This window comes from Gopherus evgoodei, chromosome 4, assembly GCF_007399415.2.
Source record: "Gopherus evgoodei ecotype Sinaloan lineage chromosome 4, rGopEvg1_v1.p, whole genome shotgun sequence".
Taxonomy (NCBI): domain Eukaryota; kingdom Metazoa; phylum Chordata; order Testudines; family Testudinidae; genus Gopherus; species Gopherus evgoodei.
In genome coordinates, this window is record NC_044325.1 from 140,658,771 (window position 1) to 140,673,970 (window position 15,200).

The window sequence follows — 15,200 nt, forward strand, 5'->3', positions numbered from 1 at the left end:
GATGGAGGAATGGCCGCTCCAGACCAGACCATGGGTCCATCTAGCTCAGTGTCCTGTCTCCAACATCTGCTCCTTCAGAGGAAGATGTGAGAAACCCTGCAGTTATGGGATAACCTATCCCTGGGGGAAGTTGTTTATCTTTTCCCCATAACTCTCCATTCAAGGTCAGCTTGTGCTTTGAAGCAGGAAGGTTTATATTCCTTCCAAAAATTCCTGTTTGGTTTTTAAGATGAGCAGCAACTGAGCCAAGTCTGTCCACAGAGTAACTCTGTTTGCTTGAATGGTCTTAGGCCGGGAATGAATTTACGCGCTGGATGAATCATCACTAGAGTGATAGGGACCAAATGCATTTGGAATCACTTACTCTAGCACTTGCTGACAGTTGCTGCCTGTATTTCTAATCATTCAGAAAGATCTCTGCCCCACTAATGTGACCACCTTTGTGTGTAGGTAAGGCCTAAACTTCATTTCATCTGGGTCAGTCCACATGGGCAATGATGGATGACTTGTGTTAGATTCTGCAGGCTGGTCTGTCGATGCCTCTCTGTTCTCTTCAGTAAGTGAATTTGTGAAGGCTTCGTGATTAGCTACCAAGTTATGTGCCTCCCAAATATCAAAGACAAATAAAAACCACAGCCCTTGCACTCGTTGGAGAGGAAGAAATCAGATGCTTTTGATGTATTAGGAGTCCCAGTCAGTCAGTCATTCCTGTAGCAGATGTAAGGCCACCTTTATTATCTGGCATTGAAAATATTGTGAATCTATCCCTAAGTTTAATGACTCTTCAGGATTTCTGCTTTTGAGAGGGTCAATGGCCCAGTGGTAACAGCAAAGTCCTGGCCAATGGAAGACCTAGGTTTGTAGAGGGGGTATCTCTATTTGGTATCAGAAAGATCACTTGACCACCTTGTGCATGATTTGAAAACCATATAACCTGTCTGAGTCGAACCTTCCTGAGTAAGCATGCAAGATGAAGAAACAGCTTTGACACCTGTGGCAGAGTGGACTAATAGCAGGTTGTGTTCTTCTACAGACACTCCAGTACATCTTGAATGTATCTTGCTGAGCTCTCCAAGAGGGATAATATGGAGCTGAGATAATGCATGATGCTTTACTATATTGTCTAGTGAACCACACATCAAACTCTAGGATATTGTATTGATGTAAGAAGGCCATAAATCTCCTGATTCCTTCCCTTCTCCCTACCCCATTTTTCAGTAGCTTATAGGGCCTGACACTTCTACCCAATATAAGAAAAGTACAACAACTTCCTTTAGAAATGAAAGCTTTATTTTCTTGGAGCAAACAAACATGAAATAAGGACAGAGGATGAAGCCAGACTCTAAAAGAGACCAATGCAAAACGAAAAATGCATCAGCCCTGCTTGTCAGTACCAATATTTTGCTTCTGTTCACTCTCCTCCCTAACTCTGACCTGCATTACTGTGATGGTTGTTGCCCCAGAAAGTAATTCACCCAGGACAGAGAAGAAGGCTGCTGGGGACACTTGCAATGTAGACCATCTCCTAAGCTCGGATTTCATGGCAGAGGAAACGAAACTATCTGAGCTGATATAAATTGATCTCTTATTTCATTCTCCATTAGGGTAATTTGAGGCTTTTTGCTTTTACGGCCAGTTGCAACATTTGCATAAGTAGTCAAAAATCAATCCTTCTGGGCAGGACATTCGGAAGGTGCGCCTGTTGGCACATATGTAGAACATGGCGTGAGCCTTGGGGACAGGGTAGATCCCATTGGACTTATGGAGGCAAAACCTGCTGGTCGTGGAGTTGGTAGTTGTGGCGGGGATGGATGGTAGTGTAGTGAAGCTGAGGGTTGAGGATGAAACAGTTGGCGGTGATGTAGTGGAGCTGGTGGTAGTGGTTTCTGGAACAGGCATCGTCTGAACCAGCCCTGTGGAGGCATTAGCAGAAAGAACAATGTTATTGGCATCTACTAGTCAGAAAGAAAATGTAACAAAGGGAGACATTTTGTGGCCAATCCCTCAGAGGTTTTAGACAGCTTGGTGGTGGTTTAAATGGTCATTAGGTGACATGGGGCTTTTTATTGGGAAATATGAATGAGTGATGATGTAAAGGTGCCGATAGCTAGATCAGTGGCTCTCTAGGGCAGAACAAACCAACAATAGGACAACCTTTTGATACACAGCAGTTGTAGTGGACTCAGCATAAAGTCCAAGACACCTGTAAAACTAAAGGTGACTTAATGTTGAAGCGTAAATACATGGTGGCTGGATAGATTATTGATAGCACCCCAAAGTCTCCTAGGACCTTGCTCTGAAGAGTTTGCCCATGACCTGGGCGAGGGAAACAAGAGAAGGGAATGGGATAAGTGAAGAAAAAAGTTACAGCAATGCAATGTGGCTATTTACTTTAGAGATGCACAAATCATGGCAGTATTTCTAGTTGATCTTTTTCATAATGTATCTAAATAGGGTGGGGATGAAAGTGGATTGGTTTATTGGGAGGATTGTATGAGATGAGTTTCCAAGAGGGATACAAATGTGCGACGGTGGTGGTCTGGCAGAGCAAAGAGAACAGGGCACATGGGGATCAAGATGGAAACAGGCCTGGGGGGAGAAACTAATAAATAATGCTATTACAAGAGGTGTGACATTACAGGAATCAGCTTTGGGCTAATTAGATACAAAGCTATGCTGCTGGGGAAAGATCTCTGCTGTGCAATTTCCCAGCCTGCTTTTGGCAGGTTTGGTGGCTCAGATCATGAGTGTTTTTTAGATGCAAACTCTTCCAATTCTCTATATTTCTCCAGTTACGTGGCTTTTCCCCAAGTATTCCCAATGGACTTGCATGAGTGAATTTTAGGAGGCATAACAACGTGGCCTAATGCAAAAATTTCAGACAACTTTCATCAGGGTGTTTTGTGTCCCAGGCTCCCCTCTTTAGGCTGCAACAGTGATACAGCTCCAGCCTTTGCGCTCTAAACCAAAAGCTGGCCATGGGTGTTTAAAAGAAAAATGATGTATTACATAAATGGTTTTGCTGTTCGGGCTTTCCCTGGAGACCGTGAGGGCGTTCAGAGGAGGCTGAGGCTGTGGTGCAAGTTTGCAATTCATTCTCTCTCCCTGCCCCCTAAAACTCTCTTGCCCAATAATAAAAAAAATACATGTGTCAAAAACATATTGCATTATCTGTATGGGGCAGACCCTTAACTCATGCTTTACCACATCTCAGCTCTTTCTTCAGAGTTTGCAGAAGAGGGTACTTCCCCTGGCCGCAGAATAAGTCGCTGAAATCATCCAGGTCGATGGCCCAGACCATGGCCCCTCCCAGATTTTTCTTCTTCAGATACTGAACCTGGGAGAGGAAAAATCTCTGAAACTGTGATATTGGGTGATGGTGGGAGACTGAAGTTAAAACATCTCGCCTCTGTTAGAACTCCAGCAACTGTTACTCGTCTAAGGAGCCTCTTGCAAGTCCAAAACAACCTGCCATGAAGTTGAGAGGTGGATGGGAGAAGGGGCAAGTGCATGCTAATAGCTTGCCTATGCTTGAACCAATGAATCTCCATGCAGGCAGGAATCCTGTTTGGGTTAAGGGTGCTCACGCCTGGGATGTTTACAGCCCTGTGCCGCTTCCTGCTTGGTCTGAAATCTCATATGACCTTAAGATTCTGTTGCCAGGGTGGAGCAGATTGCAAGTTATGAAACTTTCCTGCCCCAGAACATTGTCTGGATCCTCTCGTCTACACTTTACACGCAAGGAAAAGATTGTGTGGGCTCGTGGGGAGCCTGTTTGCTGAATTCACCTGCTGATGGGCCAATGTTTCCATTCACAGCACACCACATAAGTCATCTTTCTTTTGCTGTGACTTCAAGCGAGTCATGTTCACTTTCTGTAGGTGACCAGATGTCCCGATTTTATAGGGACAGTCCCAATTTTTGGGTTTTTTTCTTGTATAGGCTCCTATTACACCCCATCCCCTGTCCTGATTTTTCACACTTGCTGTCTGGTCACCCTACCTTGCTGTGCCTTGATTTCCTCATCTGTAAAATGGGATAACACTAGGCTTCCCAGAAGGTAGGCAGGACTGGAGGCATAACAGGTTAACTTTGGTGAAGTGCATTGAGATTCTCAGATGCACAGTGCTAGGGACACACAAAGCATTGTCTGCCGATACGCACAATGACACAAAGTGGAGCCCATCTCTCTGGGCTACAGGAAGGTTCTGACAGCTCCCCTCCAGCCCTCCACAACGTTTGGCAAGAAGAATGCATAGGAACTGCTTACTTTGGTTTTAATGCTCTTCTGGTCGTCATACCCCACCCACTGGTTCTCCTTAAAGGAATACGGGACTTTCTGTTCCTCGATCCTTTTGGTGGTGGCACCTTTCTGGAAAGTACAGATCTGAAAAAAATACAGAAATGGAGAGATGGGAAGAGACCATTGAGATTGGCTGCCTCTCTGAATTAATTAATAATCTTACGAATATTAGCATGTTTGGCAATAGAAGGATCAAAGGGGCAGTTTCAAGGCACCATATTTAAATCACAGTAGACCCAGAGGCATTTAATGAGCTGCTTGCAGGAAAAGTGAGTTCTTCCCTACCTCATAATAGGCCCATAATCCTGCCTCTCGAGTGAAAGGGCCGAGTGATCCAGGCCCAAAGGCAGGGGCACCAACCCCTGTCTCGGAGGAAGAGAGGGTGAAAGACCGTCCATAGGTGGGGATTCCCATGATGATCTTCTCAGCTGGAGCACCCTTGTTCCTCCAGTACGTCACAGCATAGTCCTGTATGAGGGGATCAGACATGAAGTCTCTCCATGTAACTGGGATGCTGGAACAGCTTTTGGAGTTTGCAATCAAACTGTGATACAGCCACTGAATGTCTGTTGTCTGGGGCTTGTGGCACAAGTTCTGATACTTGCACCAGGGGGAAGGATGATACATGCAGGTTAGTTGGAAATGTGACTTTTCAACCATTTCCTGCAGCTGAGCTCCATTTATTTGTCAGAAAGAGGGGTAACCTACAAAGTTCTTTGACACTTACAGTGTTACTGTACACAGCAGATCCAGTGTCGGTCTTCCCTTTGTAGAGAGGACTGATGTGTCCTGTGATCTTTTCCCAGGAACCGTGGAAGTCATACGTCATGAGGTTAATGAAGTCTAAGGCTCTACAAAGGGAGAATAAGGAACCAAGATGACATTGATTTTCCCTCTGCAAGAGAAGTGTTGCAAAGCATCCTGGGTAATAGAATTTGGTCCTGTAGCTTGATTGTCCTCTGTAAAACTGCGTGGCTGGATAGACTCACTTTGAGATGTTCTCAATTTCATAGGCTCCATCGATGTTTTCCTTCCCAGCTGCCACAGCAGCAGTCAACAGCAGCCGCTCTTTCTCTGTCCTCTTGGCTTCCTCCTTGAATTCTTCAGCCATTTCCTGAGGGGAAATAATAAAAGCCCCAAACAACCATCAATTATGCTCTTTTTAATTGTGCCTTCCATCTTTTTTTTCTTTCAGAAAAAGCAAATCTAAACTAAAGGAGAGACTGCACACATGTCTGATAAACACAGAGTAAGGTCCTGAGCATTCTAGTAGCTGTGGGTCATGCCAATTAGATCACGTATTTGATCAATTTATTAACGTATTCAGGGCTGATGCTGTGAATGATTTGATTCTGGGAAGGCACATGACTTGATGGTAGATTCCAGGAAGCAAATAATCAAAGTGGCTGATCAGCATCTTCCGACATTGGGGGCATTATGTGTCTCCTCATCTGGTGGGGATTCCTTGAGCCAGGCGCCAGCAAACAAGGAAGTCCAATCCCTGACCTTACCTATATGCACCTTGGATGCACTCTTCCCCCACTCTTTGGAGATCTCTGAGCTAGAGATGAGCCCAAACCTTGGATCCAAAAAAGCATGGTTCAGATGGTCAAAACAGTCTGCTGACTTGATTCCGTCACTTGTCTGACCCTTTCAGATGTAAGCTGTCTCTACCTTAGAGAGTGCCCTAGCTTTGACTTTGACTTTGCAGATTGGGTAGTGTTTGCAGGTGAAATATGAGGACAAAGCACACATCCTGCATCCTTATATCTTTGCCTTGGCAATGGAAGAAGGGGGCTGTACTCCTCGGTCTTACTGTACCTGGACCAGAGCAGTGAAACGCTGTTTATCCTCAGGTGGGCTTCCCCTTACACCTGGATATTCCCAGTCTAGGTCCAGACCATCAAATTCATACTTGCGCAGGAACTCAACCACAGAGAGGATGAATGTCCGCCGATTACCAGGCGTGGACACCATGCTGGAGAACCTAGCATGGAAGTGACATATTAACCAGGGGCAGCTCTAGCTTTTTTGCCTTCCCAAGCATGGCAGGCAGGCTGCCTTTGGTGACTTGCCCGTGGGAGGTCTGCCGGTCCTGCGACTTCGGTGTACCCGCTGCTGAATTGCCACCGAATCCGCAGAACCGGTGGACCTCCCACAGGCAAGCCTCCAAAGGCAGCCTGACAGCTGCCCTCATGGGGACTGGCAGGCTGCCTCCCAAAGCTTGCCACTCCAGGCATCCACTTGGAGCGCTGGTGCCTGGAGCCGCCACTGACGTTAACTACTCTGTCCGTTATGCTAACCATCCACTGCAGATTTGGGGGCTAGTTTAGAGTTTGTGTCCAGAAGGTAAACTCAGCAGCACAGAGGGCTACATACAGCTGGGAGGAAAGGCCACTGGTCCTCGCAGGGTCATATTCAGCCTCAGTTCACTTTAAATTCCAGCCCATGTCCCATCCAGAGAAGGAAGGAGACTGTCTGCAAAACAGTATTCTGAATATTGTTTGCTTTGGAGACAGCTTTCAGGGAGAGCTTCAGGTTTACAGCTTTACAAATGAATTAAAAAAAATCTAAGTTGCTAAGCAATGATGAGATGAATTGTTATCAATATCAAAGACTTCACAGCTGCTAGAAACTCTATTGCTGTCAGAGAGAACGAGAGATTTGGAAACTTCCTCAAAAGTTACCACACAAATCTCAGTACCTAACACAGTATTTGAGTTTCTGCCTTCCAAGACCACCTCTTCGTGACAAAAAGCCTAGAACGAAAATTTCTGAGGCAACCTCAGCAGTGATGAATTTTAGTCAAAAAAGGGTGTAATAACCTACAGGCAAGATCTTGTTCTTAAACTAGTGTCAAGATGGAGCGACTCCGGTAACTCCAGGTTGTACTGAACATTGATGTGGGCACCACAAGGTGGTGTTCAGCTGATACTGATTGTCTTTGGAAACTGAGCTCTGAAATATAATACTAATGGGCTAGGCAGTAGTCTAGGAGTGAGGAAACCCAGATTCAGTTCCTGCTCTGACACAGACTGGGTGCGCCTTGGGAAAGTCACGTAGTGTCTGTGTCTTGGTTCCTCTTCTGCACAATGGGGAAAACAGCCCTGCTCTACCTTATAGAGGAGTTGAGGATAACTACTGGTGTGTTATGAGGCACTCAGATACTATGGTAATGGTGGTCATATAAGTGCCTAATGTAGGTAGATAGAATGCACAATCTCCTTCCTAAATGCTACTGTTCTGACTCTCCTGGATGTCACAGGATTTTGAGGTTTAGCATAATTCACTACCCCCCCCCCATGCTTTGCATGCAGAAGAAAAGATATCTTCTCATCTTACTTTTCAGAGCCAAAATTCCAACCACCAATGGCCAAGAGGGTCTTCAGCCCAGGATTCCTGGGTGGGAAAAAAGGTGGCATTAAAAGCAGCTGAAAAAGCTCACTTTCATTGTATCCTTTGCACTTGGACTTGCAAGTGTTCTCCGATCTTAATAAACACAACCATAATCTGGAGGCTTAATCTGGGGGAAAGCTTCCATACTTCTACAATGTAAACACCCTCAAACCTTCCTATAGATAAATGGGAGGAAGGAGAAGTTGGGACCTCCCTGAAGTTTAAGGAACTGTCTCCAGATTATGCTCTGATACTGAATGGTGGGTTTTCCCCCCTCTAGTTTAGCTCCTGCCCCAACGCTTGATAATGCAATTTTGCTATAACCCTACTGAAAATCTGTTCATGTACATTCTGTCCCTCTCAGATGGAAGCAGTTGGGCTTTTTAACACCTATAGTGATGTCAACATGAGTCTTCAAACTGTCACATCCGCTCTTCTTCTCGTGGAGAGGATAGGTTAAATTCTAAAGTCTTTAGGCCAGGGACTGACTTGGTCTTGTACACAGCTGAGCACATGGTAAAGAATGATTCCAAAGGAGTTTTCTCCCTCGGTGAAGCTAGAAACAGCCTTAGCTTAAATCCCAGGTCTGCCTCCTCCTTCAGGATAAACCCAGATAGGCCCTTCTCCCCTTTGACTCACTTCCTTTTGAGTCCGTTGAAAGTCTTGTAATGCTGCTCATCGTTCCACTCCACAGTGGTGATCTGGTTGTCATCCAAGCCAGCAAAGGCATAAATGAGATGAGTGCACAGGTTGGGGTCAATGTTCTCAGGAAGGAAGCGCCCCTGGGCTGGTCTGTACTGGGACCAGTTGGTAAAGTAACAGACCAATTTGCAAGCAGAGCCTGTGGAAATAGGAAAGAGGTGTCAAGATGCGATGAGGACTGAGGCAAGGAATCAAAATGCTACGCACCCCTTCAGCTGGCTGATAGCATGGGGCCTCACAGACTCTCTCGAGTTCATTGAACAGTATTCAAGCTCTCGAGTCCACGTGGGCCATTACCGTGCTCCTTCTAGCATGGTTCCCCAAACCCAGAAGGACTTGGAATGCCCTTTAAGTTCCTTCCCTGTCTCTGGGGAATGGGACTGGTTGTGCTTTGGTACTGACGTGATGAAAGCTTTGAGAAAAGCTGAGTTGCACACCTGGGTGTAGAAATGGCCGTGCTAGGCCTCACTGCTGTTTCGCTTTGTACTTTGTCCCACAGTGGTGGCCTGTGGCCGCCCCACTGAGGATTGTGGTACAGCAGTGATACAGGGCTTTGACCATCTAAAACATGCTCCAGAAGAGGGTCTGTTGTGCCCGGTCCTTGAATGGAGACAGGACAAGAGTTGGCTAAGTAGGAACAACTTCCATTGCCTCGGTTCTCAAAGTGAATGTGTCCCACGGCCTACGGGCCACTTGTGCTCATATGGAACAGTATGGGAGGGCAGCTGTTTGCCACTGCTCTGCAAGCAGCATTGCAATCTGAACGCAGCTAAGTTACACACATGCAGGCTGGGGATGGGCTCACAGAGCTTTCATGTAGGTAACTGCCTCGAGTTTTTTAGTAGCATCTAAACCCCACTGAAGTTAATGAAACTTCAGGAGGCTTTGGATCAGGCTCACAGAGACCACTTCAAAAATTAAACCCCTGAACAAGGAAATGGCTCAATGAATCCCAGCTAAACACTGGGCCTTATTCTGTTACCCACAGGGATTTCTTTTCTACTACCTATGACTCTTTTAATAACTGGATGATCATGGAAAAGGTGACTTACTGCATTGGAGAAACAGCAAGACAGCTAAACCTACAGCAAAATAAAAACAGAAGAGAAAATTATTTAAAAATCCCTCCCTCGGGCCTAGAATATCATAGAATATCAGGGTTGGAAGGGACCTCAGGAGGTCATCTAGTCCAACCCCCTGCTCAAAGCAGGACCAATTCCCAACTAAATCATCCCAGCCAGGGCTTTGTCAAGCCTGACCTTAAAAACCTCTAAGGAAGGAGATTCCACCACCTCCATAGGTAACCCATTCCAGTGTTTCACCACCCTCCTAGTGAAAAAGTTTTCCCTAATATCTAACCTAAACATCCCCCACTGCAACTTGAGACCATTACTCCTTGTTCTGTCATCTGCTGTCACTGAGAACAGTCTAGATCCAGCCTCATGTTCATTAGCAGTAACTGTTACAAGGTTAAAATGTGCAGAAATTCTCCTACCAGAAAGAAGTTTAAAGTCCATTGCATAACTAATGACCACACACATTCTCGTGGACCCATTATTGCTGAGACCACTGTGACTATCTAACGTATGCCGCTGCACCTCTGTTCTGCTTCCTTGTTCTCCACCTGGGGAAGGGGTTGTGTCTTGCCTTACTTGTTATCATGGGACCTTGGCTCCTGACTGAGGTACTTAAGCGCTACTGCAATGCAAATAAAGTCAAAGCCAGAGAGACCCACATGCTGCAAAGTCAGTTCCAAAGACACAGCTGCTCTCAGTCTCCAGTCTCTGCATGTGGCAGCAAAGACAGTTGCATGTTATAGTTGAGCAGAGCTTAGGTTCTGCTCAAGAATCTTACCCAGGAGAACTACCCTGAAAAGTAAATTAACTAGTGTGCAGGGAGAGGTGGATTAAGAGCACAAAACTGAGAGCCAGGAACAACTGAGTTCTAATACTAGCTCTAACCATCTGCCTCTACAGCCTTCAGAAAGTCCCTTAAAGTTTTCCTAGCTGCAAACTTGCCTTAGAGGGGTGATATTGTTCCTCTTTTCCACCAGCACCACTGAAGTTAAGCATCCCAGCATTGGTTAACCCAAGACATGTTGGGTTTCAGTTTAGACGGTTGAAACTTTTCTTTAAGCCACTTTTTAGTAGTGGGTGTTTTGCAGGATGCAACTGGCCTAACCCAATGTCTGCCATTATCCATGTTATGGGCGAAGAATACATTATACAGTCTCACATCCAAATCCCATAAAACTCATCAATCCTGTTCAATAACATCCCACATAAATTCATCTCCAGTTGCAAACTTACCAACCCAAACAAACGCCCGGCCCATGGTGGCTGCAGATGGTCTGGACTGGGTTCTGTAGACCTAGGATGTGCCTCTGGCTGCAGATTGATGCTCAGCATTGGCCTGGGCTCAGTCTTTCTCTTTATTTTTGATCACACCCACGCAGGACATCTGTGTTGAACTGAGAGGAGTGCATGCTGCCAGTCTGTGCAGTTAAAGGATTTTGCCACGTTGAGGAATTTTACTCAATTTCCTAAATTTTCAAGGGCAGGTTTTGCAATTGCACTGGTGATCACAGAATCACAAGATTTTGAGGATCTAAAGTCATTTCTTGAGGCACATGTTCTGTTTGACTAATTATACTTTTAATTCACTGATCCTTGGCAGGAGCCCTGTTGTAGTTAAGATCAGCCTGTAAAGAACTGCAGAATATGGTGCACAACAGAAAGAAGTTGGTTAGCCCTATAAGATCCAGAAATGATGCCACATAATCTTGCGTGCTACCTACTGGCATGTTATCTAGTAATTATTTGCATAACTACAGACATCTCTCTAGTACAGAGCACTCCTGTAACACTAGTAGATGATGTGGCTTAACGAGTTCCTACAGTACATTCTCTGAGGGAACTCACCCTTGTGTCAGATAAAGACAAAATGATCAGTGCCCCTCAGCTCCCTACAATTAAGTCAAGCGCTCTCAAAATATTGGAAACCATGTAAAGACTTGGCTAAGAACCAGGACCTATTGATCCCATAGCTCTTTTCATAAGGGGGGATAGGAGTCTGCCACAGTGTTCCAAACTAAAATTTGTAGTGCTGTGGGCCAATGCTGCCGTTCACCACAGAGGTGGCTGCATTTCAGTGGTGGGCTGTGCTGTGCTCTAGCACGTATGCTCCCACCTGTAAAATGACACCATGAGGTCACCTATTTATTGTGCCTCAATCACTTCCAGATCAATCTTGCTCAGTTTACACTTGAAAAGATACTTTTACTGACTTCTGGGGTCACAAACTCACTCTTGAATCTAGAAATCCGGCCGGATTCCTGCTGTCTGACATCACAGGGAATAAGCATTCTGCAGGCGGAACTTAGCTGACCATTCTGTTGAATGATGTACAAGACAGAATAAAATCTGGATCACTCGCTGCAACCGTTCTGCGGGAGGAGAGAGCAAACAGCTGTCAGTAAGGCCAGCAGATGTGACTTTTAAGACCCACAAGGAGCAGCTATGGTTTAAGACAGTGGCCTTTTCAGGCCCTTTGCTGTTATTACACTAGTGACTCTGCTAAAGGCAGGTCTGTAACCAGGTTGTGAAAGAAAATAAAGCCCTAAAGCAAGTCTGGAAAGTGGAAATCTGTTTCGGACAAAAGATAATTACCATATCTTTGCTCAAAGGCAAGAAAGCAGTTGACTTACAAAGCCTGGAGACCTTGTCACTGAATGCATCAAATAAACCTTTTTGCACCATATAGCACCAGGAATGTATACGAACCTAGGAAAAAACCCAGTTAATGGAGAACAGTGATTTGGATTGTCTTGGATATAGCTAAGCAATGAGTGTCTTGCAGCCTGTCAGGGCAAAAGAGAACTTAATTTTTGAGGAAAGCAAAGTATCAGATTTATCTATGGCCTCCTTTATTGCAGAATCTGAGCATCTGTGATTTTTCTTCCTAGATATTGGTTCATAGCAAACCAGAGCACCAGGGACCAGTGCCATGTGATCAGCCTGCCTGGACTCAAGGGCAGAAGCCTCTGTAGGCTTTGGACTGTAGCTTCAGTATAAGTCCATATCCACAAGATGTTCACTTTTCCTTGGATTTTGAATTTGCAGGAAAACTTCCATAAATTCAGAACTCACTGAGAACTCACAAGTCTGTGACTTTGACATTCATAACTCAAAAATCATCATAGATGAGCCATAAAATATATCTCCTGACCACACATGGTCATTAAGTATTTCATTGCTCTTTCCACCAGACTGAGTACTAACCCCAGTGTCTTGACCTAACTCCAGTTTTGGTGCCTTCCATTTTGCCTTCCTAAACTTCCTCTGCAGGTTCAGCGGGAAACAATATCTTTACACACTTTCTGTTGTGTAGTGTTGCTGTTTGCTGTTAAATGGCTGTTGTCAACTGGAAGTGGCTAATTTTCAGTGAAAGGTGAAGCAATCTGATCCTGTTTGTATAATTTGTATATCAATTTGTGTCTAAAGCACTTCTGGATTAAAAAATAGATTTAGCAGCAGTGGTAGCATTAATGGAGAAGGGAATTCAAATACTACTTGGAGAAAACAAAACGCTGTTGTAGGAAAAATCTGTACTAAAGCTTGTCTGTGAAGGGGAACCTAGTTTCACCAAAAATCCCTTGAAATTGGTTTTTGCAGGGTTCAAAATTGACCAGTTTGTCACCACTTGGAATTTTTTGTGATTTTAATTTTTTTTTAACAAAACGAGAAGACTGGAAAATAAAACTTTAGCCATTTTTGAAAGAAAAAGAAGGGAGAAGGGCAGAAAGGAAAAGGGTAAAAACAAGAAAAGGAAGGGAAAAAAGATTCAGATTTTGTCAAAACTGTTCAAGTTTGAAAGCAAAGTTCTTAAAAATTTCATTGGATAAAAAAGACCATTTGTTGACCCAATTTTTTAATGCCAAGTTCTAATATGTATAAATAACAGAGTATTTGCACTTGATTATAGATTTTTCTTAAATATTTATAGCATTAACTTGACCATAGCAGATGTATTTTCTAATCTGCTGTCTTCAGTGTTGAATTATATAATTACAAAATAGAATAAGATTTAATGATAGGACCCTGTGTGTGAAATAAATGCAAATAAATAACACAACATTGGATTCTTCAGAAGATTTTAGTTCATATATGCAAAATGCCTTGAAGCAGAGGCGCACTGTGTTGTGGATGACTTATCACTGTTTGCAGTTTCTTGCTATTTGCAATACCAGACTCTTAGTTAATGCAATATGTCTATGAACCAATGTTCTAAAAGAGGAAAAGGCTATTGCCTAATTTAATCTGTGTGATGAAATAAATGAAACCAGGGACCACTCTAAAAAAAAAAAAAAAACAGTTGCAGTTCACTGCCTCTGCTATCCAGTCTTCTACCTCGGGGACTGTGTATGAATTACTACAACAGGATATTTAAATTGGAATAAGTGACAGCTCTGTCCAATACTATATGTTGTAGCCATGTTGGTCCTAGGATATTAGCGAGACAAGGTGGGTGAGGTAATATCTTTTTCTCTCCAATGGAAGTTGGTCCAATAAAAGATATTATCTCACCTTAGCTCAGTCCGATGCAATCATCCAGTTTGCCAGTTGGAAATATGTATGAGAAGCACTCTGTTATTTTCCCCTATAGCAATGGTGCCATCTATTGGGTGTTTAAGTAAATCACAGTGAATAAAATAATCCACAATTTAAACATTGGCTAGCCATGTGTACTTATCCAGGAGAGCACAGCTCAGGTATTGGGGCTGTTTTCCATGGTATTTTCTGCTTAATGCCCAGGTTTCCTGATGGACAAAGTGAGGCACAAACAAGTGATATTTTTTTAAGGTCTCACTGAATGAGAAAGTGGCTCAATCTGGATTAGGAATTTTGGAGGTTCTGTGCTGTAGCCATTTTAGGATAGATGAGTTGGTCTATAAAGCAGTGCTTGCTGCTAGCAGATCCTGTAGAACAGCTCCTCTGGTAGTTACATTTCATCTGCCTTTCTGTCTGGAAATCCCCTGAACAGGCTTTCTCCAGAGGAAGTGGCGTTTCAGTGATACCAGGGTAAAGATGGCCTACCGTGTGTGTGTGTTGGGGGGAGTGGTACTTGAGTTTGTGCACTTCTTCTGTAAAGAAGCCCTGAAAGGATTCCCTCCTCCTCCTTACCCCTTCCCTCATTCCACCACGACTAGGGTGACCAGATGTCCCGATTTTATAGGGACAGTCCTGCTTTTTGGGTCTTTTTCTTTAATAGGCTCCTATTATCCCCACTCCCTGTCCCAGTTTTTCACATTTGCTGTCTGGTCACCCTAGCCGCCACTCCCACCCCTCTGGCTTAATTCAGGCCTGTCCAGGAGGGCAGGACCCATGGGATAACTGGAAAGCTAATGTAATTGGTCACAAGAGAGTGAAAGTTGAGCAATCGAGAGGAGAAGGGATTATTAGTCACTGTCGCTTTGTTTGTGTAATTCGCTGTTGAGTGTTACAGGTACTCCTCTGTGCCAATGAGCAGATGATGAGAGTTGTTCCCTGCCCATCGTTACAAAGCCTTGGTTCTTTAGCTTAAGATCATGGTCCCTGATTCAATCCCTCAGGTTGACCAAAAGGGTGGCTGTCCATTAGCACTTCCTTAACGTCAGCAATGAACATTTTGGATAAAAGGCTTCTCTGTTAAAACTTCAAAACTCTTCAACTAAGCAGGTGAGCACCCCATAAGCCTCCTTTGAGGTGCCCAACAAATCCTCCAGCAATAAGAAGAAAGGTCCCCAGAGAACATTCCTGAT

The 15,200-nt window shown here is 44.3% G+C and overlaps 1 protein-coding gene across 3 annotated transcripts; it reads right to left on the bottom strand.

Annotated features, from left to right (window-relative positions):
- Window positions 1–1,288: 1,288 nt before the first annotated feature.
- LOC115650897 (chitotriosidase-1-like) lies at window positions 1,289–10,888 on the bottom strand. Of its 3 annotated transcripts, none has more exons than XM_030561473.1 (11): window positions 10,711–10,888; window positions 9,454–9,483; window positions 8,339–8,540; window positions 7,646–7,702; window positions 6,125–6,290; window positions 5,293–5,417; window positions 5,031–5,154; window positions 4,589–4,771; window positions 4,271–4,387; window positions 3,205–3,337; window positions 1,289–1,913 (listed from the first exon to the last, which is right to left on the bottom strand). In XM_030561473.1, the coding sequence occupies exons 1-11, from the start codon at window positions 10,733–10,735 to the stop codon at window positions 1,627–1,629; spliced, it is 1,449 nt and encodes a 482-aa protein (XP_030417333.1). In that variant the 5' UTR covers window positions 10,736–10,888; the 3' UTR covers window positions 1,289–1,626. The 3 variants fall into 3 exon arrangements, with proteins under 3 accessions (XP_030417333.1, XP_030417334.1, XP_030417335.1); XM_030561475.1 differs by having other exon boundaries at window positions 1,831–1,913; window positions 3,194–3,337; XM_030561474.1 differs by lacking the exon at window positions 3,205–3,337.
- Between the last annotated feature and the right edge of the window lie 4,312 nt (window positions 10,889–15,200).